A 21,197-nucleotide genomic window follows, 5' to 3' on the forward strand; every position below is an offset into this window, starting at 1 on the left:
AATAATTCTGGCAGATGATGAACTGCACTCTCAATGTTTAACAAAGCTTTTAGAGGCCTGTATTATGCCGCTGCATAGCAACTGAAACTTCTTATATGCAGGTGAGGTAAATCCCATTGTAGTCATCTGGGAATTGTTGCTGAGGTTTTGTGAAGCAAACATAGTAAACAGCTTCAGTTAATATATTCAGTGTCAGCATATCAAGAAGTTTTGCCATACTAAGAAGCTTTGCATACTGCATGTATCCTTATTCCAAGCCTACATCCAAACACTCATTAACAAATAAATTATTCTCTATGGTAAAGTCCTGGCATACAAATCCAAAATGTTTGTCTTCTAGATATGAAGAACTACTCCACCCACACGCCAGGGAAAGATTAGCGCTCCACTGTAAGAATCAGTTCTCTCCAGTATGTCACAGGCATGAAAGCCCAAGAAAGCAATGGCAAGACCGGAAAGATCATAAACATGCCAGGATTTACTTGACTGTTCAAGATCTGACGCCTGAAAGAACAGGCTCTGGAAGATACCAGAGGGGTCACATGCACAATGACTTGTGCCAGTAAGACAAGAAATGAGGCTTTTCATTTCTTCTCACTTTTTTGCCTATTTCGAGGTTCAAGAACAGAAACGGTATTCACCAGTAGAATTTAGCTCCAATGTATTAAGAAATCCTGCCATCTTCTGGTTTCTTCAACAATAGCACTCCATAGGAACAAATAAAATAGTTTTAGTTAAAGCTTAGAGCTGATCATAAAGTCACGCTTGCTCTGAACCTTTAAAGGAAAATGTCACTGATAATAAAGGACAGGCAAGTGAAAGTTGGAAAGGCTAATGCATTGCGACTACACTGTATAGTTTAAGTCAATGTGTGCAATAATTATAACTACCATAGCTTTGACACAGTTTTATAAGGTTTGAACCATAAAAAACTCTCATACTCATAATACAAGTGTTCTCTTATGCAGTATTGACTGTTCTAGCTCCTGTGGAGTTCCAGTCAAAAAGCACAGTACTGTATAATAGACTATGAACTAACTATTCACAATTTCAGGAACATTAAGACTCCTTTTAATGGCCTAGCAATAAGACAGATCCTTCTCTAGCTTCCAACCAAAGCTGTAAAATCATGTTGACACACGACTGGTGCACATCCCACGTGTCCTGCTCAGTTTAGGCCTTGTGCCACACTAATGCACTTTCACAAACTCTTGCCAAGTCAGCCTGCACCCAGTGGGGACACTGAGGTGAGTTTTGTATACAGGGTTTTAACAGAACAAGTTTTCCAGTTCCCAGTTCCTGGCAGATCTGAGAGTGTGGTGATGTGGATGGAAGCTAAATGGTGATGAGCCTGGAAGTGCTGCCTGAAATAGGAACATGTGGATCACTCTATTCTTGAAGAAGACAGTTTTCTTTGCCCTTAGTGTAAGTATAGGTGTCAGCTCACTCCTGCCCAGTTTTTTAATTCACTCTATTTCACTCACAAGGAGCATATTTCAAAAGGGTCCAAATAGAATCTAACCACAAAACTATAAATCAGCACAGCGTAGGAAGAACAAATCTTTAGTAATTAATGGTATATTCTGTAGGCACAGTGTAAGGTAGACAGGGAGAAAAATATGGAAATATATTTCCAGAACCTAAACGACACTGACTTGCAGTGAGAAGCTGCTTAAAATTCAGCCTTGACGTGACTTTCCCTAGAGTTTCATACCAAAAGCCTCTCTTGATGAGTGGGGGCGGCTCAGTTTATATTCAAAACACGTCTGATGGAGACTGGATGTGCTGTTACACAGACATCCTCATTATTTAATAAGCCAGTGGCCAGGTTAGACCCAGTCACCTTTTTGTTTCGTGTTTCAATGTCACAGCTGTAAGCAGAGCAGTTCGACAGCCCAGCTGGAGGCCACGCTTTTCAAACTGTCAAGACTGTGAACTCTGCTGCAAGTGGGGCACAACGCATCCTGCCCCACAGCAACTACTTTGCATTTATGAAAACACAGAGAGTTCTGTAGGTAATGAAGTGAGAGATGGGCTAAAACATTAAAAATGTGCTGCGATAAGGTGTCCCGGAGTCCAGGAGGTGTGAGCATCAGCAGCTCTGGTGGCAATGCAGTGTCCATCAGGGGCTGCCATTCCCTTTTGCTCTCGAACAGGACATGATGAGAGACAGCAGCCTCCAGCTGTGCTGGTGGGGTTCAGTCCCAAAACCAAGTTATTTCCAAAGAGTGGTGATGCAGTGGCACAGCTGCCCAGGGAGGTGGCGAGTCACCATCTGTGGAGGTGTTCAAGAACCGTGGAGTAATTCCAGGCCGAGCATTACCCAATTCTTAGTAATTCAGATTTCTAAGAGCACTGAATTCTTGTTTAAGAAACCCATATATACGTGTATGTATATTCCTGTGCTATTTGCGCCACCTGCTGGCCAAGAGAGATCTAAAGGAGGCTGCGGGAACCACGCTGGATGAGGATGAAGAGCCAAGAAAGATGATACAAGTAGGAAAGGCGATCCTGCCCCTCACTGAGCAGAGGAGCAGCTGTGAACAGAGCTCCAACAAGCCGCGCCGCGGAGCCGACACGTTGTACCGCAGCCACCCGGTGTCACGGCCGGCTGGGCCGGCGGCACCCCGCACTGCCTCCGCCGGGACACTCGGGGGCGCCCTCCGGGCAGCGAGGTTCCGGCGCGGCCCGGAAACGTGTCGCTGCGCCGTGGTGCGTCCCCACGTGTGAGTGAGGGAGGCAGGGAGCGGGAGCCGGAATGTCGGTGTCGGTGGCCGCGGGCAACCTGCCCATGCGGCTGCTCCGCAGGAAGATCCACAAGAGGAACCTGAAGCTGCGGCAGCGCAACCTGAAGCTGCGGGCTGCCGAGCAGGAAGGTACGGCGGGGCCGGGGCCGGGGCCGGGGCGGGCGGTCCCCGAGTGTCCGAGCGCCGTGGCTGGCTGCTCTTCATCATCGTCCCTCTCCTTGCCGTGCACAGGTCAGGCTTCGTTGGCCCCCCCGGAGGAGGACGAGGGGGTGAAGGAGGCGGCGGCCCCAGAGGCGGAGGCAGAGACAGAAGCGAGCGGGCAGGCGGCGCCGGGCGCCGAGACCGCGGAGACGAAGAGGAGGAAGAAGAAGAAGAGGAAAGCTGCTGCTGGCCCCGAGGAAGGTACGTTTGGAACGTACGTTTGGTACTGTCTGCATCTGAAAGCTCCACAGAAATCTGGTCTCCCCTTCTCCTGATCCCTCCCACCGCATGATATCTGTAGGAATGGTAAAGAAAGCCAGTCTGCAGCTCAGCTTTGGATCACAAACGTATTTCTCGTACCTTCACTGAGAATAGCTTGTGTTCTGTAAAATAATGTTTTAGGTTCAGAAACTAAGAAAGCAAAAGCTGAAGAAGATGTATCTGTGGAGGCAGAAGATGAAGATGGGCAGGGCTCAGGAGAGAAAGAGGCAGAAGAGGAGGATGAAGTGCCCAGTTTACCTCTGGGTCTAACAGGTACATTGTGTTCTCTATACAAAAATTCCAGTTCTTAAGCTTTCTTCCAGAGCAAGTTGCAGTTCTCACATTTGCATTAAAAACCCGGTGTTTGAATATAGGTGACATGAAAAAAAAACAATGAAATGGAGTTATACCACTGATAAACTGCCTTGAGAAGCAGACTACTCATTTTTTCCAGGTCTCTGTGGTATCCCCAGGAACACTTTAATACAGAGTATTTTTTTTAGCCTCTTAAAATGTTACAGTAGGAAGGAATTTTAAGAAGTTGTTGTTTGTAAGGTAAGTGCTTAATGGGTAACGCTGGGATGGACAGATTTCAAGTAAGCGAATGTCTTTCTCCCTCTCTCCCTTCAGGTGCCTTTGAAGACAATTCTTTTACTTCCCTTGCTGGTCTTGTCAGTGAGAGTACATTGAAAGGTATCAGTGATATGGGCTTTACACACATGACAGAAATTCAGCATAAAAGCATTAAACCTCTTCTGGAAGGCAGGTAAGAAGTGTATCTGTATAATTGCTGTACTGACCTCAGATGTTGTGTGAATGTCGGTAACAAGTTAGATAGAAGAAATGTGACTTCTTGGAGCTGCGCTCTTTTCAAAACATTATTTTGTATTTTAAATATTTGGTTTGTAGTCATGAATGCAAATTAATGAAGTATGTGTGTTCAGGCTGTCCCATACAACTTACCCTAAGTATATGTTATGTGTGAACAAATACTTAGGGTAAGTTGTATGGGACAGCCTGAACCACTGGTTGAGCACCTGGGGAAAGGACCCAGTCAGCCCTGGGATGAAGGCAATTTATCTGTGTGACAGGGTGGTGTGGAGCCTGTCTGCATCTCTCTCTTAGACCTCATTTAAGGGCTGACTGCCTCTGATGTAGGATCTCTTTCTGGGTGACCTTAACACTTCTTTATCTTAATTTTGCTTTTTGCAGGGATATTTTAGCAGCTGCCAAAACAGGCAGTGGCAAAACACTTGCATTTCTCATTCCTGCAGTAGAGCTCATCTACAAGTTAAAATTCATGCCTAGAAACGGTAAGGATTTCCTTCATTTTGTAGTGGCCCAGATATTAAGGGATGTGGCTGTGAAAGGGCTGGAGAAACTGTAACTTAATGCCGGTCAATTGATGTATGTTTTAGGGACGGGTGTTATTATTCTTTCACCTACTCGAGAGCTTGCCATGCAAACCTATGGAGTTCTTAAAGAACTTATGAATCATCACGTTCACACCTATGGTCTGATCATGGGGGGCAGTAACAGATCAGCAGAAGCTCAGAAACTTGGAAATGGAATCAACATCATTGTAGCAACACCAGGAAGGCTTCTGGATCATATGCAGGTAGATGAAAATAACGATAACCTCTTACTTAATAAGAGGTAATAAGACCTTTGTCCTCATCTAACTCTCAAATCTGTTAATCTTCTAGAACACTCCAGGTTTCATGTACAAGAACTTACAGTGTTTGGTGATTGACGAGGCGGATCGAATCTTAGAGGTTGGATTTGAGGAAGAAATGAAACAGATCATAAAACTTCTACCAAGTAAGGAGAGAAAAAACTGTCTTTTCTGGAAATTACTTTACTAACATTATGTAGTCTGTATGATTGAATTACTGTAAGAGAAGTCATTAATTTTGATAGTTTTATAATGTGCCTTGGAGTGGCTCTTAACTGTGTCCATTTTTTCTGATAGCTGGCATGTATTATTTAGCAACATTTATCTGAAGGACACCTCATCTTTTCCTGTTTATTTCCTGCTATTCATTATTTCCGAATTAGTCTTAAGGAAATAATAGGAAAAAGATGTATTAGCTTGCAGTTGGATTTTTTTAGTCTCCCCATAGCAATACCTTAATGATTAACATTCTTCTTTTACTTGTGTATGTTATGGATTGTCTAAGAAAAGCTTAGCAAAGCTGAAGTGCATTAAGATTTTGGAGATGGTGGCAGCCTAAGTAAATATCATGCAATATAGTACACAGTGTAGTGATACTTGCCTTTGTTTATCAGTAGAAGTATATTTTAAATTAATAGAAAAAAGGTGAAGAATTGTTCCGTGGGAGTTTGCAGCTAAAGGGGTTAAGGATTTGCTATTTGAATTCTCGTTTAAATGAATGAAGCATTCTTATAACCAACTATTTTCAGAGCGCAGACAGACGATGCTGTTTTCTGCTACACAAACCAGGAAGGTGGAAGATCTAGCCAAGATTTCTCTGAAGAAAGAACCACTGTATGTAGGAGTTGATGATAACAAGGAGACAGCAACAGTAGATGGCCTTGAACAGGTAAAACATAAATGTTACTAGAAGGGGTATAGTCTGAGAACAAACCAGCAGGCCCTATGCTCTTTTAAATGGGTTGTATAACTGTGCATCCCATGAAGTGTTTAACATCCTAATGGGCAAAAGTTAACAGTTGCCTAAGGGGTTTCTTCACTGCTATCTAAAAGGTTATGTAAAAAAATAATGAAGTAATGATACAGTTAGTTACACGTTCCAACTACTGCCTGTATTGTATACATAAGCACTGTGTTACTGACTAGAGAACACTTGAGATTTTGTTTTTCCTGCTTCAGATAATGGCTAAATGGAACTGCGCTTTAGTTTCTGGGTTTGTGCAGTTGATACAATGATAATTGTTTTAAAATACTAATAGGTAGGAGTTACCTTTATAGAGTAAACTAGTAGCAAGAATTCAATGATTCCAATTAAATTCTTTCCTAGTTTGTAGAGTTAGTTTTTGCTGTTGTCAGTGCTGAAGGATTCATATAATAAAGTGAGAACCAGGCAGTAAATCAGATAGCTTTGTTCTGTATGGCTGGGAAACTGACTTTTGCCAAATAATCCCCTGTGTATTCTGTGCTATTTATGCAGAGTGTGTTCTGTGCTGTTATGTTTAACAGTGTTTAAATAATTTCTAGGGCTACGTAGTGTGTCCATCTGAAAAAAGATTCCTTCTGCTCTTCACGTTCCTGAAGAAAAACCGGAAGAAGAAACTAATGGTATTTTTTTCTTCATGTATGTCAGTGAAGTACCACTATGAATTACTCAACTACATTGATTTGCCTGTTTTGGCCATTCACGTAAGTATTTCATATGTATTTTTAATTAACCTGGTAATGCCTGTGTCTGAACATCAGGCTTTTATGCAGTCCCTCTGATAATAACTCTTACATAACTTGTGGTTGTAATACCTTGAATGTACAGTGTAACTTCTGAGAGGTACATGTTTACTGTGATAGCACTGCTTCTTCAGTGTGAAACGGTTCTGCTTGGTCTGTGCAAATCCATAAAGTAGAGAGATGCCCTGAAGTATTTTATATCTCTTGGCAGTGATATAATCTGTGAAATGAGAAATTGCATTGGAGCTTATAAACTGGCAGGTTTTTTTTAGTGGACATCCTTAACGTATGTGTTCTTCTGTTTTTTTTCTTGTTTTGTGTGATGTGTTTTTTGGTTTTAGGGCAAGCAGAAACAAACAAAACGTACTACGACGTTCTTCCAGTTCTGTAATGCAGAATCTGGAATCCTATTGTGCACTGATGTAGCTGCCAGGGGACTAGATATTCCTGAGGTGGACTGGATTGTCCAGTACGACCCTCCAGATGATCCAAAAGTAAGTTATGGAAATAAAAAATACCTTCAGATTGTAGCTGTGAGTGTCGCTGCAGAGAGAACCTGAATCTTCTGCTCAACAGAGGTCAGAATTCAGCTGTGTTCACATCTAGCAGCTTATTTCATACGTTGCTCTCCACCTGATCCTGGGAAGTGCTGCAGCTAGCAGAGACATAAAACATAACTTTATGGTACCAAAGTAATTAGAAATCTAATCAGCTAAACAAAACAATACTTGTTAGAAGCATGAATTTACCTTCAGTAGGCAAGGTAAGGTGCTTCTAGTCAGGTACTTCTGTCCCGACTAGTTATGCACTTTGCTTCATCAGCGCTTGGTTTGCCTCATCCATACCTCAGTGCTTAGAAAGTCTTTAAATGTAACTGACGATGCTGATATATGTTAATGTTAAATGCTTTTTCAGTAAACTGTATTACTGCCAGTGTGAAAGACTGTCTGGACTTAACTGTTCATTTCTCTCTGTAAAAGGAGTATATACACCGTGTTGGTAGAACTGCCAGAGGTATAAATGGTAGAGGACACGCTCTGCTCATTTTACGTCCGGAAGAACTGGGCTTTCTCCGTTACCTGAAACAAGCCAGGGTAAACTTACATGTAGAATTCCTTTGGTTTGTTGGCATTTACTGTGCAGTCACCATTTTAAAGGCAAAAACCTCAATGATTAACAATACAGTTTAATTTCTGAACATAAATCATCATGTGACTGAAAGTATTTGACTGAATGTCTAACTCTGTTCTGCTTACCCTTAGACTCAAAGGTGACTGCATGTGTTTTTATTTGCAGCTGTGCAATGTGTATTATTAAATACACGCATATAATTTTCCTATCACCTCTTCATGAAAAGATACCGGAAGCTTGGCCAGTGCAGTTCTTTATTTTTCTATTAAAACAATTGCATTGTTTTCAATTCCAAAGGAAGGGTGGCCTTCTTCCAAATGTAACAGTTCTAATAAGAGAGAACTGCCCATAGATTCATAGTGGCTTTTCTTATGGGGTTGTTTACAGACATCTGTAATTAAAACAATGAAAAGGTCATAAGGAGCATCTTTATTACCCTAATTTCAAGGAGATACAATGCTGGCCTCTTTATGCAGAGGCAATTTCAGCAAATTTGTTTCTGATAAGGGTTACTAATATTGTCATCATTGTTTTAAGTAAAAGATGTCAAAAACCTAAAAATATGTAAGGTATACTTTTAATTTAAAGCATGGCCTTGAACTTTAGATTCATTGACAGGTAAAGCTGTGTTATATATTAAAAAATAGTCTTTGGTTTCTATCACATCTGTTGTTATTCATCTTACATGTTACTGTTTGTACAGTAGAAATAATCTAGATTATGTATTTTATCATTCGTTCTTCTAAGGTACCACTCAGTGAGTTTGAATTTTCCTGGTCGAAGATTTCAGATATTCAGGCTCAGGTAGGAAATGAAGAATTTTTAATGTCCAGTACTACATTGCTGCTATTGCACCAAATGCATTTGCTCATAAGGATTGCTTTTTTCACAGTACTTTGAGAAATCATAGCGGTGTAAATATGCTTTCAACTTTTGAATAGAATATTGTCTAGCATAGCAAACGCGGTGTTTCCAGTAGCTTTTATAGAATGGTTATGCGTGCTTAGATTAATTCTGAAGATCTAAGCTTTTACAAGAGAATTTGCTCAGCCTTCAGATACAGGAAAAAAAAAATCAGTACCAACACCTAGAAATGCCAGTATATGTTCCAAGTATAGTTTTATTAAGCTGATATTAATGAAGCCTGGCATCAGCCAAGCCTGGTGTGTGTTTCTATCCTACAAAAATAACAATGGAGGACAGAGTACAAGAGAATAACATGGATAGTTCTGTAGGTGTGAATTTTTGTTTAGTTCTGTGAAGCGTTTTCTTAAGAGCTGTGTGAAGTTTCTTTGTAATAACTTGAATTTGACATAGCGAATGCCAGAAGCATTGAGGACAGTCCTTACAGAGCCTCCGTTGATAAGAATGGTTAGGAAGTATTAATGCCTAATGTAACTTAATATTAGTTTGCCAAACTAATGTATGGTAGCAGTCAAATGCGACATTCATAGCCCTCAACAAATAAAATACTTGTCTACACTACTGCATCTTCATTTTTGTCTTAAAAATAATGTGTGTGTTTTATGGTGAATTTCCAGTATTTTAGATAGACCTATAAGCAAAATTATATGGGATGGTACAGATTAGATGTCTGACTTAACAGTGTATTGTCATTGTCCATTAATTCTCATTACACATAACTGTGGCTGTAGTTGCATACTCCTCTCTGATCTTCTTTAAGACAACCTAATGTAATGTTTTTAAAGTTTCTCATTGCTGAGGCTTTGTACTACAATTCAGCTTCAGGCTTTTAGTGCCTGGTTGCAAAAGCACTGTAGATGTGTGTACTGTGCTGTCATAGTACAGTCTTATTTAAGTGAGTAGTGAATGTCACTGCAGTGCACAGAGTAAATAATTGGCTTGCATGTAATTTATTGTTACAGCCATAATTCCATAATGTAATGTCTGTTTTTCCTTTCTCATCAGCTGGAGAAACTGATCGAAAAGAACTACTTCCTTCACAAATCAGCCCAGGAAGCATACAAAGCTTACATTAGAGCTTATGACTCTCATTCTCTGAAGCAGATCTATAACGTGGGGAACCTGGATCTTAACAAAGTCAGCCTCTCCTTTGGCTTTAGAGTCCCTCCATACGTTGACCTCAGTATCCTTTTACTGCTGTGTTTCAAAGCTGAGTTCCTGCTTTAGAAATGTTAAATGGAACTTAGGGAAGTAGATATGCTGTTTGAAATTCTGCTTTTTATTGTTGCGTTTTATTTCGTATTGCTATTAATTTATTTTATTATTTATTATTATTATTATTATTATTACATTTATTATTAATAATTAACATGCATCATGTCCAAATATCAGAGAAAATGTTAAATGGCAGCTTTTCCAGTTTTAATAATTGCTTAAAAATATCTGCTTTAATGTAGATATGGACTTCAGTTACTACAGCCTTGTAGGTACTGGAATATTGCATGCATGTTCTAGAGTCTGGTACTGAAATACAGGGGCATGGACCCCTCTTGTCAAAGGTGAAAATGGAAGGAGAGAAGTTGAAGCAGTGTTTCTTCAGTTGAATTAGTTGAACAGCTGGAAGAATAAAAGCATTCAGTAGAATGACAGGTCCACCCCTAACACAGTTCGGTGTGTTTTGTGTAATACTTAATTCTCTTCTTAATAATGGTGGTAAGACCCAATAAGCAGCACTTCAATTAAGGCTTTTGTTATGCTCCTTAACCCATAAAATTCCAGATGTGAACAGCAACCAAGGCAGAAGACTACAGAAAAGAGGTGGAGGTGGAGGATTTGGTTACCAGAAACCAAAGAGTGTCCACAAAGCTAAAATCTTCAAGCACATTAGCAAGAAATCAGACAATCGGCAGTTTTCTCGTTAATTGTGCATTCATTACAGTGGCTTTTTGTTGTGCTGTATGCTGCCCTGATCGAAACTGTCTTGGCAGTTACTTCCATTTTAAACTTCTCTGCTGAACCTTTTAGGGAGAGAAAAGTTTTTGTTTCAGAGCTTCTTAATGTTTCATTTCAGGAAGACTCTTTGGAAAAGAGAATACAGAGAGATAGCCAGACTTCTTGTAAAGAAGAAGATGGATGTATGTAATTGTTTCAACTCAGTGATTTATTAAAGAAAAAATATTTTCATCTTTTTATAGGAAAACTTATTTTGCATATACCCTTTTTGTATGCACCCCTGGAAGCTGTCAGACTAGACAGAATATAGGGACAGATTCCAATGTGAGGTGACTTGCACAGCAAGAGACTTCACTATGCTAAGAAATGCAGTTCATAGGTGTCTGAAAACATTCTTAGTGTAAAAAATATAAAAGGATTTTTATTCAAGGATCATTGTGGGGTGTCTTAGTGATAGAGAATTCATTATCCAGCAGACATGGTAAAGAATACGTTCTTTTCCACAAGAATCGTTGTATGTTGTTGAATCTTATTATGACTGAGCTTGTAGTTATTTTAATTCATGGCATCTGGATGGCAGATACAGTGTCTAAGATTAAAGAAGAAAAAAACCCAGCTTCTTATACCAATCTGAGTCATTCTTAGAATTACTTCTTTAATATTATGATAAAACAGTAACATTCCAGTGAATTACTTGGTTTTCCTTTGTGGTCTGTTTAAATCTGTCTGTTAATGTCTGGTCTATTCTCTTTTGAACAGGCAAAGACAATTAAGAAAAGCACGTTGCATTACTTGAAGGACTTGGCCCAGATGCGGTGTTGGGAAGGGTTTGGGGCTCATTTGTTAGTTTACATTATTATCAGGTCTCTACCCTTGTAGAAGTAGATTTATGAAGAAGATTTATGAGGCTGTGGCTGAGGCTGGGTGTGTTATTTAAAAAATGTACAGTCACTGATGCAAGGAAGGACTACACTGTCTCAGTCTGGGCCTTTAGGAATCAGAGCCCCACCTGATTGCAGTAGAACAGGTTTTATTCCTTTATTCTGTATCATCTGGAAGGCAAGCCAGGACTACTTTGAATACAAAGAAAATTTGTACTTATTCCAGTATGAAGTGAAACCTTACAGCTTTTGAAGTAGTGTATAAGATTTAAGCTTGTGTGCATTGGAGTGTTGTAGAAGCAAGTGGACAAGTGGCAGTCTCTTACTCATAGAGGAAATCAGGTAATTGGAAAGTGGGAGAGCAACGTGACCATTCGATCAATACTCCTTACAGCACTCAGACCTCAGTGTTGCCTTTTTCCTCCACTTTTACCTGAAAAAGCTTTTAGCCCTACTGGGAAAAAAAAATAATGCAAGGCTTATTAATATTGATTGGAAATGAAGAACTTCAAAATATTGAGATTTTTGTAACTGCAATTTGCATGTCTTATGCTTCCAGAATTGTAATGAATACAAAACAATCTCTACTGTAGGGTAAGCAATTATAGTTGCACGTATGATGCCTGGCTCATTGAGATCTAATCCTTGATTCCTGTTTTGCTAACAACATTTATAACCAATAGACGTCAAGAAAGTTCTCCATGTCTATTTCTTAATACCACATTTTAAGAGAGATAGTACACTTTATCAGAGAAATACCACATTTTTTGCATGTGAGATGTACAGCATCGTATAGTACAAGAGCTCTGTCTACGCCTGCACTCTTTGCAGTTACAGGATGGGAATTAACATACAATGACATTAACACTGAGGGACTCATTAGACGAACAGCAACATTAATTACTTTGGGAAGAGATCTAAGCCAAGTTGCAGAAAACCATTGTAAAGAGTGAAGTGCTTGTGGCTCACACAAGTGGTGTGAAAGAAGTGTGGAGTATTACTTAGCAGGAGAAAAAAAGCTGAGATGATGGGCAGAGTCAGAACTCCTACCACTCTTGAAGTAGGCAAAGAACTACTTTGCAGAGATGTGCCTCTTTCTGTTGTTCCTAACCATTATGGGAGCAGAAGATTGCTTTGTAGACAACCTATTGCCCCACATACCTTTTTATCTGAATGCATTGAGGTACTGTCACTGTCTTAAGTCTGACATCAGAACAGAAAGAATGGGTTTGGCGTGAGATTTCCCAACTTCTCCAGGTATTTTTCCTGTGTATTTTCTTATATGTTTTAATACAAAGAATTTCTCAAATTATTTCCATGGAGAGATTCAAATACTGGGTGGTATTGCTCCAGCTTACAATAATTAAGGTTTTTTAATTACTGCATTCTGGATGTTTGATGACTGCACAGACTGAAACAACTACACAGCCTGTTATTTCTCACTGTAATTTCCCAATTAAGCCAAAGCAAACATCCTGCACTAAGTAATGAAAGGGATGGGCTTCAGCTTCCTGGCTTGTGCGGATGCAGTAACCTTTCTCTTTGTTTATGGAGTTACAAATGAAAAATAGTTTCTGACTAAATGTCTGTGTGCATTAAGCAGCATCTGTTCTGCTGCAGTATTGCTGTGAGTTTAAGAGATTGTCAAACTGATTGGAAATCTAACGTTTCCTTTGCAACTTAGCTGGTTATCAATCTTGTGAGCAGTTAATAGACCTCGGCCATCAGACTCTCAAGGCTTGGCTCATAACAGTGACTGATAGGCTGGGGACTAATATTGCATGCCTTGAGAAATTACCTTCTTTCTCTGAGAACCTTGACAAAGAAATTGGACTCTTTAAACCACTTTAAAAGGGTGATCAAAACTGTCCTGCTTGAACCGTGAGATCTTTTTGATACTTCTCAAAAGCAGCCAATAAAAGTAGAATTCCATTGCTAAGCTACTGCTCATAATCATGAAGAATCTTGTCATGTTACAGGTTTTTTATTCCATAATGCTGCTGAGTTATAGACAGGCACAAGACCAGTTAGAAAGTGTTGCCAACCAGATGTTTTGGGGTGAATATCACACATGGAGGACATGTTCTTCACTATCAATAAACATTTGAGAACTGGTTATTATCTACTTACAACTGCTGTTAATACATTCACGTGTTGGCAATAATTAACTTTGTTTCATGTATCAGAGCAACCAATGCTGCAGATACCCTCATCATTTGTTTTCCAGCTAGTAATGGAAGGAAGCTCTCACAGGATAGGTAAAAAGGAAAACATGTAATTATACAATAATATCTGAGTTGAGTAGAGGCCTCCAACTTCTGGGCACAGTGAAAGAAGGCAGGGTACTGAAAAGCTTGTATTTGGGTTTTAGTTCCACTGTTGCCATGTTTATGAGATAATTATTTACTTAATTCAACTTGTGGATCTTAAAGAACTCAAAATCCTAGTAACAAGAAGAGTCTGTTATTTGTTGTTAGGTGGTGTTTTCTCAAACTGAATAACTGAATAATAAAAAAAGAAGAAAAACAGACCCTAAAAAAATCTTGCAAAATTTTTTCCAAGTGCTCACCTTTATTTTGATTGTCTTCTGAAGATACTTAACTGTGTGGTTTTCTGAGCTCCTCTGTGGATGGCTGCAATCAGCTATGAGCACGGAGTCGCAGGAATACTGTTTAATGTTACTATGCATAACTGAAACTGTAAGTCACTCATAGGGATTAATGGACCATATGAATTTGTATGAGTTATTGAATCTTCCTTTTAACACCCAATGAGTGTTCATGATACAAATTCACTCCTAATTAAGTAAAGCCTTTCTGCGAGGAAAGAGCAAACAGACTATCTTAGCTGGTCCCATTGGCAAATACCTGCTGTGCAGAGGCAGCTGCCCTTTCTGCTTTCAATTCAATAAGGACAGAGCCCAGGGTTCCTCGCAGTGCCAATTTGGAGGCTATTTTACTTTGTTACAAGGCACAATTTAAAACTTCAGAGTAATGGGGTAAAAAAACCATGGTGCAACTCTGACCTGTCAGTCTATGCATTTAAAAAAGAATCCCCTCTTTACTTTCTCATAGCATACCCTGCTCCTGAGATACCGCAGTGCGTTGCCAGAGCACGGTCTTAGAGGAGCAATAAGCCTGTTTGAGGGGCTGCTCGTTTCTTGCTCACCTGGGGAGCAGAGGGATGATGCAAGTATGAGAGCCTCGTATTTGCCAGGAAATGCAGGGAAAGGAGCCTGTTTTGTGAGTAACTTCCACTGAAATTAGCATTGAAACTGTGGGGAAACAGGACAGAAGCGCACGTTCGGGGTTATAAAGGACTTCAGGAGAGAGGCGTCCCTCAGAGCCGTGAGGCGAGGACGAACCGCCTCCCCACAAGCCGCCATGTTGCAGGGCAGCCCTGGGGCGGGGCGGGAATGGCGGCGCCGCCTCCTCGTGCCTGCAGCCCCGGTACGGCTGAGGGGAGGAGCCACTGACAGCTAGTTCTTCTATAGCAGCGCTTATTGAACCTGCAGTTGGTATATACTGCTACTGGCCTGCACACACATTCATATATGAACCCTGTGGATAAAGGAAGCTGATGTAAAGGTTGCACTTCTCAGTTTCATTGCTAAGAGACTGAGACTCACTGACTTTATCCCCTATAGGAGCAGGATACATTGCCAGCCAGAACAGTAGCAGCTCCCCAAGGAATGCTGGAGAAGAATCTTCAGGTGCAACATCGCTGTTCCTTTGGCAAAACACATACAGAAAGATAACATTGCCAGGTAAGTGTAAACCTAATGAGGTGCTGGGCTTTGCCTCTCCTCCTCTGGGAGGAATTAGGCTGTCTGAGAGCTGGCATATACAGAATGCCTTTCTATACTCACACCAACCAACTATTTTGAGTTTTTTCTTGGTTATGCTTTTGCTTAAAGAAAAACAATTATGACAGTCTTCTTAAAAAACAAACAAACAAACAAAAAAAACCAAAACCAAAGGGAGATGGACATGCAATAGCTCTTAGTTTAAATATAGCATATCTATACTGATATGGTATAATGCAGTCCTCTTTCCTCTTTGAAAATGAGAGGGTTTTTTTTTATTATTTTACTTTCCCTTGAAACAAGCAACAACAAAAAATTGCAGCGTTGGGAGCCTAAATCAGTCTGATGCCTTGTAATTATTTGTTTACTTGTTATGAAACTCCTTAAGAAGTGAATTATACTGACATAAATGAACCTCGTGGAAAAAAAAAGCTGTTACCGACATCTGCACTCTGTCATACTTAGTTGGCAGTAGGTAACAATTCCCTCTGTATGAAGCTCAATTGAAATAAATGAGAGTGCTTGAAGGACACTGCGCTGCTGGATAATGCCCTTTTGATCAATCAAGTCACAAATACAAGGCTTGGCAGAGTGTAAATGTCAGGATTGCTTAAATGTAGCAATTACAGGGTCAGTATTACATTTTGGTGTCCAGAATTAGCAGTATTGTTGATGTGTTGTTGTTGATTTTCCTCTTTCAAAGTAGTTTATAGTCTAGGTGTGTAATTAGGCTATCAGTTTTGTGTGAGTCCTTCCTACTCCTTTGATGGCAATTAGGAAAGTGTTGTCCTGCACCTTGCCCTGTGCAGCCTCTCCAGCCCACGGAATTTGTTAGGACAGTATGGGAGCAAGATATGACTCTTCTTCTCTGAGGGAGTTAAACAAGGGTTGAAGGTTAAATGTAGTACCAAACTACCTTGTGCTAGTGACAAAGAAGTCCATTGCATGGCTCTTCCCAAGAGCACACTGATGAAGCTCTTCCTCAGGGCTAACATATAATCTTTAATGGTTGCTTGTCACAAAGTTGTCCTCGTAACATACACTCATCCCTTTTTGCAGAGTGATGAAAGATGTGCAGAGCTAGTCCTACCAAAGACAAAGGTTGCCACATGAGGGGTGTCCCATTTTAATTGTCAGGACAGATGTGATTTTTGTCTTCCTCCATCATAATCTGCTCCTTGTGCATTCTGCAGCCGTGTCTTGTGTCTGAGTGTGAATACAGGGCTATCTGTCTTGAAGAGTGATGTGGTCAAGCCCTTGCCAATGCTTTCCTTGCTACAGTGACGCTCAGAAGCTTTTCCACAACAACGAGAAGTCTGGTAAATCTGGCAGCCTGGCACTTTCTTTTAATGTGTAATGAATGGAGTCGGGGCCTTTTGTGGTAGGTACACGGATATCATGTTGTCATTTAGAAATACTTCCTTCAAACAAGTTGTCTTGCTAAGAATCCATGTTTTCTTTTGTTCTGAGGTGAAGGAACTACATATAGTGTTTACAGCTCATCATGCAGCTATAACTTTCCAGACAGATGGAAAAACATAGAAGGAACAGGAAGAGGAAAAAGCTGTTTTGATGGTTGGCATCTCAGTCGGAGTTCTTGTACTGTGCTGGATCTCCTTCATCACAGAATTAATAAGCTCCCTCTGTTCCTGCAGCATCCCACACATCTGGAAAAGCATCTTTATTTGGCTTGGCTACTCCAACTCTTCCTTTAATCCTTTCATTTATATAGCATTTAAGAAATATTACAACCATGCTTTCAAGAACCCTTTCCTGAAGTAGAGATAAAAGGGGACAGAGAAGGAAATGATTCCTTTATTGCACGTTACAGAGACTTCTGGAGGGAAATGTGCAGTGATACATGCAGACTTCAATCACAAGGTCTTGTTGAGGGGATTTAGCAACAAAGACTGAAGAAGTCTGCATATAAACCTACGGTCAGTTTACATTTCCCCCTTGGAAATACATGTATATTACTCCAGAGATTGACAAAGAAAGAAGCAGTGAATATCTCCCTTCATAAAACTGTTGTGGGTTAAAGTCTGCAAGCAAAGCACTGTAGCCATATAATAGCATGAATATCAAGTCTACCATTGAGTCATCAAGTCAAGTAGAGGTGCCATCCTGCAGCTTGCTCATCATCAGCAAGGGCACCAAGGGGAACTGTGGATTGAGCAACAGTGAAACATTTGTGATGTGCAAAGGATGTTGGCTTTATTGTGGGGACTTTTTTGGAAAGGAGAGAACAGAGAGAATAAACATTCTGCATTCAGTTCACTGCTGATTTTCTCTGAAATAAAGAGGGGTGATTAAGCAGCCCCAAAACACACCCCAGTTTGGCTGAGGGGCTGTGTCCTCCTGCAAGCAGCAGCTCAGGGAGAAGGGTTAGTGCAGTAAAAGTCAGTTATGTCCCTGGGGTTAAGTGAGATTTTAAAGCCAAGTGTAAAAGCTGTTCTGAGCTACAAAGGTTACATATGCACCTGCTTGCAAAAGCGGAGAACTGAGCCAGGAGTTTTTCACCTGTGTTGTGCTTTCTCACCCTGCAGGTCTCCCTATTTTCCAGAACTCCAGGTAAGTTCAAGACAGACAACTGATGGCTCCAGTAGGGACTGTACACATTATTATTTCACACTGCCCTAAAACTAAGCACGTATCTGTGGTTACAAGCACAAAATGTGCATTTCTGTACTATCAGCAACACATGGCTGCTTCATCAGCTGCAGGTGAAAGACTGCATTGCCCTATGTGGGGTCCTAACATCATGAATATACTCATCATCTAAACTGCGTAAATTCCATTACATGTCATTTGAAGTTGACTTCTTCCTTTGAGTTAAGTATTGCTTCCATCTGATCTAAGTAAGTCCAAAAATATATATACTTATCTTGTTTATATTTATGTACCAAGCCCAACGTTTGGCATAATGGGAGCGTATCTCTAGAAAGTCCTCAGTCTTGATTTAAAAGGTTGCAACAGTGGATAATTTTCTACCTTCCTTTGTCCTTTATTTCCATGATCGGTTACTCTCATTATCAAAACCTGCAACTTGATTTTAACTGAAAGAAAAGAGTAAAATGAAGCATGCAGGCATTCCTCCTTCTGGCAGTTCAAGCATTAAAGTTCAAATCTTACATTAGTTCTGTGCTGCTATCCTTGGCTTCAAGACAGAATGAAGAGCATACAGAATATAGAAACCCTGTGTCTATTAAGATGAACAGTAAAGTGTCCTGAATAAGAAATAATAACAAATGAGTTTTTGAGAAGGTATTCTAAAGAAGAATCATTTAGTAGTGCTTAGATGTATGGTCATTTATTTCCCCAACTACAAGTTGCCAGTTTGGAATAAACCAGTTATTTCTGCCTAAACACAGTGGCCTCGTTTTATTTCTTGATGCTGACTCTATTCCACATAGGACTTGGTGGAGATGGCTCAGCAGAAAGGCACTGCTCCCTCTTGGAGCAAGGTTCCAAGAGCCCTGCAGTGCTCTATGAATTAAGGCCTAGGGAGCTTTGTGCTCTTGGAATCCATGGATTGTGTAGAAATCCAAAGACTTTGAAATAAGAGACACAAACATACAATGTTAATAGCTTTCTATGCTCCAGCTCCTACAATAGAAGCCTCAGTCTCTTTCTAAAGGTCTGTTTTACCTGAGAATTCCCAAGCCCTTTCTGCTTGAAGAGTGATGCAGGCAGAAATTAAGGACTTTACTCTGAAAATACAGGATGATAGATTTCCCCGGCCCCAGTAACTTCTAAGCTAGTTGGCACACCAGACATCAAGAAACCAGGTATGAGCAGCCTATGGCAACACGCTGAACACCCGGGGGCACCAAACCTGCCCAAAGAGTTGGATAGGATGCAGTTCCTGCCTGGAAAATCAGGGAGATCAGCCCACCACCCAGATCTGGTGGCTGCTGGCAGAGACTGCCTACACTGCAACCCTGTCAGTACACGCACTGTACAAATAAACAGGACAATGTTCAGAAACTTCAGATAAAAGACTATGTTATGCATATGTCATCCACCACCCAAACAAGATTTGTGTATTGCTTTATATGAGAGTCCTACTTGCATGCCTAATTTAGGCAAAGCTGGTTCTAAGGAGTCACTAAACTGTACATCAACTGTTTAATTTAATTAACCAACTGTACAGTGCATGTAATGCATGCACTTTTCCGTTTAATGCTACAGAGTCTGTGTAAGGTCACATACAACCTTCCACTGTTCTCAAAAGGAGTGGAACGAGGTGGTGCAGTGTGATAAACTTGTACCATCTCCGCTGACAATTCCATACCATGAACCAATGTCTATGCAAAACAAATCTTACCCTTCTGTGGATGGGCTCTGCATATAGCATGTTTGATAGTTTGTTCCAGATACCTAAACATCAAGCTTAACAAAAGCGGCAAGAGATAACACATTACCAATTGCTATGTGACACACAAAAGCATTTCTACTAGTGAATATCAAGACACTACATTTACAGAACTCATCTTTTAATGCACTTGTAATTCAAAATCGTATTAAGGCTTCTATATCAACCTTAAGTGTGGAACCTTGAAGTGCCATCCTTAAAACACAATAGCAAAAGTTCACTGAATTCTAAACATCTTTTTATTTTGTATTTGCTGCCATAGAAAGTAATCTATCAGCAGTCATCAATGTTACTGGGGCAAAATAATGTGGTTTTCATTTTACTGAATAAAAGATGTGATGTACAGTAAGTCAGTCCAAAATCCTGATGTTAAGTACAAAAAGCAACTGTTTGAATTATAAAATACCATACATACAGAGATAAAAATGTTTCAGAAAGTGTTCCACAAAGTTTCTAAATCTTCAGTAGGGTAGATAGGCTGTTGTCTTCAAAGGTGAGCGTCAGGTCATTTGAGCAGAAAGTCTGAATATTTACCTTCCTATGTTACAGCTGACACAGACTTAGATTTTCATCCCAGCCAGGGATAACACGATGGCTCTACTGATTAAGGTGTATGTCCTGGAGTTATTAATTTAACAAGTGCATACTCTATATATAAAAAGGAAATTTCAAACAAAATTATACAACTGCTAGACTTTATAAAAATATAGATCTATATTTTTACATGAGCATTATCCAAGATAAGTTTCCATTTTCTTTTGTCTTAACCATTAGAAATTAATTTGTATTCCTCTGGAATCTTACCTAGAGTTTAAATTAAAATGATGTGAAGTTATTAGCTGCTGGAAAGTTTTGGGAACCATTTCTTGTGTTTATGTTTGGCCAAAATTAACAAGCCACTGCACCTTGCAGTGCTCATCTTATGGTACTGGACAAACGACACAGACTGTATCTACTTATTGCAGAACTTTGTAGTTCTTCAGTGTTAAACCCCAAATAAAAACCATCTTCATTGTCCTTACTGTGAAGAAAAAAAAGCAAAACAACAAAAATAAATAAAATTAGACAGTATTTCTGTTTTGCTGTACTGCATTAACTCTTTACTGTGTAGTGGAGGCAATAATGAATAATACAGCCATTTGATGAAGGAATGTAAAAGAGTACATACTGGAAAAAATTCCAGACTTTACAGCTGTGTGTGTATGTGTGTATATATATATACACACGTATGTGTACAATTGCAGCTGTAATTGTCACTTCACAAAAGAGATTTAATGTATAGACTGAACAATCATATAGATCAACTTCACCAGCTGGAGATCTTCAGGAAGAAGTAGCTTTCAGCTTGGACAGCAGCATTTCATTCTTACGACATTCCTGTTAACAGAAAGCAAACAGATAAGGTAGTTATTAACCCTATTGTATGTATCTGCACATCAGCAAACCAAAGTCTCATCTTCAAAAGACCTCCAAAATACAAAGTAGCCTGGAATGAATGATGAATTAACTTTTTATTCAT

At 40.0% G+C, this 21,197-nt stretch overlaps 2 protein-coding genes and 1 long non-coding RNA gene across 9 annotated transcripts in view; 2 read left to right on the top strand and 1 right to left on the bottom strand.

Moving 5' to 3' along the window:
• Positions 1 to 2,689: 2,689 nt before the first annotated feature.
• Positions 2,690 to 12,195, top strand: DDX18 (DEAD-box helicase 18). The gene is made up of 14 exons (XM_015868730.2): positions 2,690 to 2,876; positions 2,979 to 3,149; positions 3,351 to 3,482; positions 3,840 to 3,975; positions 4,422 to 4,522; positions 4,628 to 4,827; positions 4,916 to 5,030; positions 5,634 to 5,773; positions 6,409 to 6,570; positions 6,951 to 7,103; positions 7,590 to 7,703; positions 8,488 to 8,544; positions 9,670 to 9,847; positions 10,444 to 12,195. Exons 1-14 carry the CDS (start codon positions 2,759 to 2,761, stop codon positions 10,584 to 10,586), a joined length of 1,920 nt encoding a protein of 639 aa, XP_015724216.1. The 5' UTR covers positions 2,690 to 2,758; the 3' UTR covers positions 10,587 to 12,195.
• A 2,696-nt stretch (positions 12,196 to 14,891) lies between these two features.
• On the top strand, positions 14,892 to 19,976 carry LOC116653698. 3 transcript variants are annotated; one of them, XR_004308069.1, is made up of 3 exons: positions 14,892 to 15,264; positions 16,497 to 16,684; positions 16,774 to 19,976. It is a non-coding gene; the product is annotated as an uncharacterized LOC116653698 (long non-coding RNA). The 3 variants fall into 3 exon arrangements; XR_004308068.1 differs by having other exon boundaries at positions 16,497 to 19,976; XR_004308070.1 differs by having other exon boundaries at positions 16,526 to 19,976.
• CCDC93 (coiled-coil domain containing 93) overlaps positions 19,900 to 21,197 on the bottom strand; it is a 63,305-nt gene continuing 62,007 nt past the window's right edge. For 4 of the 5 annotated variants that reach the window (XM_015868733.2, XM_015868737.2, XM_015868731.2 and 1 more), the window contains one exon: positions 19,900 to 21,055. In XM_015868733.2, coding sequence (XP_015724219.1) covers positions 21,002 to 21,055 — 54 coding nt within the window. In that variant the 3' untranslated portion in view covers positions 19,900 to 21,001. The remainder of the gene's footprint in view (positions 21,056 to 21,197) is intronic. The other variant, XM_015868732.2, reaches the window with a different exon arrangement.

This window comes from Coturnix japonica, chromosome 7 (assembly GCF_001577835.2).
Source record: "Coturnix japonica isolate 7356 chromosome 7, Coturnix japonica 2.1, whole genome shotgun sequence".
Classification (NCBI taxonomy): domain Eukaryota; kingdom Metazoa; phylum Chordata; class Aves; order Galliformes; family Phasianidae; genus Coturnix; species Coturnix japonica.